Source organism: Vigna unguiculata, chromosome 10 (genome assembly GCF_004118075.2).
Source record: "Vigna unguiculata cultivar IT97K-499-35 chromosome 10, ASM411807v1, whole genome shotgun sequence".
NCBI lineage: Eukaryota > Viridiplantae > Streptophyta > Magnoliopsida > Fabales > Fabaceae > Vigna > Vigna unguiculata.
In genome coordinates this window covers 38565792-38568570 of record NC_040288.1, presented here as the reverse complement: position 1 = coordinate 38568570, position 2779 = coordinate 38565792, and the positions used below count along the sequence as shown (strand labels likewise).

The 2779-nt window shown below is 39.8% G+C and overlaps 1 protein-coding gene across 1 annotated transcript; it reads left to right on the top strand.

Moving 5' to 3' along the window:
* Positions 1-508: 508 nt before the first annotated feature.
* On the top strand, positions 509-2294 carry LOC114165038 (protein BIG GRAIN 1-like B). The gene has a single exon (XM_028049663.1). The coding sequence runs from the start codon at positions 907-909 to the stop codon at positions 2197-2199; it is 1293 nt and encodes a 430-aa protein (XP_027905464.1). The 5' UTR covers positions 509-906; the 3' UTR covers positions 2200-2294.
* The last annotated feature ends 485 nt before the right edge of the window (positions 2295-2779 follow it).

The window sequence follows — 2779 nt, the reverse complement described above, 5'->3', positions numbered from 1 at the left end:
TCCATTTCTAATCAATATATAATTTATACTCAAATTTGAATTTCTAAGAATTCCTTCTTCAGATCAACACACGAACACCACCCTTCTAATCATAAAACCCACCAATTAAAGAAGGTAATAATAATCAACATTTTACACCAAGTTAACCTCCACACAATCACATTTTGTTTGTACATAGAAAGGAGAAAGAAACTGCAAATATCCACATCAAAACTAACACAGATACTGATCAATTTCTGAAGCAAGAAGAGTGGAATCTTCTTTGCTGGATCAATATATGGTCCTACAAAACTATGCATTTTCTTTCTTTTGTTATATAAAGAAAAAGTAAGGATCTAATGTCAATTCATGGGATGAAGGGGAAGAAAAAAAATAAAAAATGAAAAACTAAGGAAGAGGTGAATTGAATAATCAGAGCATTAGATTTAAAATCAGTGAAATTCCACATCATTATTGACAGCCTGGCCAGCTATTCTCCTTCCCCAACCCTTATAAGAGCATCCAAAAGAAACCATTCTCCAAAACTCTCTCTCTCTCTCTCTCAATCATCCTTTGTTCACTCTTCTCCTCTGAGGCGTGGGATTTGGCTTTCATTACTGTCTCTCTCAAAACCATCAAGCACTCATCAACACTCATGTCTCATTTCTTTCTTCCTCTTTCCTCTTATGTCCTCCCACAGTGATTTGCAAACACACCACTCTCACACTCTTTTTTTTTTTTGGAAACACAGCCATGGCCTTGTCCTTTCTCACAATCATTTCTTTCTCCTCATAATTTCTCTCTACTACAGCTTTTCACAGTGCCACTATTTGAAGCAGACAACAAAGGCCAAGTAATTGATACCCTCCAAAATCCCCTGTTCCACCCCTCTCTGTTTTTCCTCCCCTGTTCTCTATAAAAAACAGAATGGACAAGTGGGACAATAAACCATCAAGAAAACAGCACCAGAGAGAAAACCCTTCTTTCTCTTCCACTCTACTTGACGTTATCTACCGTTCCATCGACGAAGATCAAACGGAGGAGAAGGAGGAGGAGGAGCTCATCTTTTACCGGGAAACCATGAGGAAGCAGAAACAGAGCAATTGTTTCAGAGAGGAGAAAGCTGAAGCTGAGAAACTCAACTCTCGCAGGGCCAGGAAGGTGGAGAGTTGGATGGAGAAGAGAAGCTCCGAGAAAGTTCTAATGGGGAGAAACTCGTTGACGGAATTCGAAAGAAGAACGCGAAGCAATTCAATTTCGAACACTCTCTCCATGTATTCAAGTTCAACCTCTTCCTCTGAGTCAAGCTCTGTTGGGGGCTTCTCTTCTTCGGAGTCAGAGTCCTTCTATGGAGTGCAGAGGCCAAAGCCAATCAAAACCAGTGTTTCTGATAAAACCAAAACCAAAACCAAAACCAACTTCGACGCCGCACTTCACAATCACAGCTTCCGGAGCCACTCTTCTCAAACCCAGAAGCCAAAGCACGAGAATGGTTTCGGCAAAACCAAGTCCAAAGCCTTGAAAATCCTTTACGGCGAGTTGAAGAAAGCAAAGCAACCCATTTCACCGGGTGCAAAACTCGCTAGCTTTCTCAACTCTCTCTTCACTTCAAGTGGGAATGCCAAGAAAGCAAAGGTTTCAACAACTACGACATCATGTCGTCCCGTTCCGATTTCGGTCACAACAAATCGTGCAACTGATTCTAAACCAGCGGCACAACAGCCAGGCTCTACGTGTTCATCAGCATCTTCTTTTTCAAGGTCTTGTTTGAGCAAAACCCCTTCTTCAAGATCAGGCGCAAAAAGGTCTGTGAGGTTTTGCCCAGTGAGTGTTGTGGTAGATGAAGATTGTAGGCCATGTGGGCACAAGAATGTTTACGAGGGTGAAGGAGATTTGGTGGCTTCCAATGGAAAGAACAGGAGTGAGGAACTGAGACTGCATGTCATGCAGGAGAGTCGCAGGGTGGAGGAGTTAGCGAGAGACTTGCTGAAGAATTATCAGAAAAAGAACGAAGTGGAGTTTGATGCTGTTATGCATTATGCAGATGAAGATGAAGAAGAAGATGATGATGATGATGTAGCCAGTTGTTCAAGTTCTGATCTTTTTGAGTTGGATAATCTATCAGCAATTGGGATTGAGAGGTACAGGGAAGAGTTACCTGTGTATGAAACTACCCATTTCAGTACCAATAGAGCCATTGCCAATGGCTTCATTCTGTAATTTTGAAGGTGAAAAAAAAAAGTGGGGTTACTTTTTAATTAGAATTAAATGGTGTGGGGGTTTACATCAGATAATAAGATTTCTCCTTTAATCTAGTTCTCTTGTGTTTCTTAATGATGTTTTTTGTTGGTTATTTTAGCATTGTTAATGGTTTTGTGGTTAAAATGTTCACCTCATGCAATATGATTGAAGAAGAGAGAGCAACGTTTGTTTGCACGAGAAATGGGGAAAAAGGGGTGAAAAAGCAGTTAAAGAAGAGGAAGAATATGAAGATGAAGTTGAAAGCAAAGGCAGAATTTCTACACTTATTCATGGCAAGAGAAAAGAGGGCTTTTGCTTTCTCTCTTATGTGTGGGGGCCCCTTTTGCTTGAAATTAACACTATCTTCATGCATCTCATATGCGTGGGAGCAATAGTCAAAAAGTGCCTATGTTAATCTAATGGGGATATGAGATCTTTTTTAATTTTTTTTTTTTAATTTTCTCTTTTAAAATTTCAAAATTTATATTTTACTTAATGATCCGAAACCATTTTTTCTTTGGGGGGTAAAATCACTCGGCATTGTTAATTTTAGAGGCAG

Coding starts and splice junctions, on each gene's coding strand:
- LOC114165038 (XM_028049663.1), top strand. CDS start 907: ATGGACAAGTGGGACAATAAACCATCAAGAAAACAGCACCAGAGAGAA.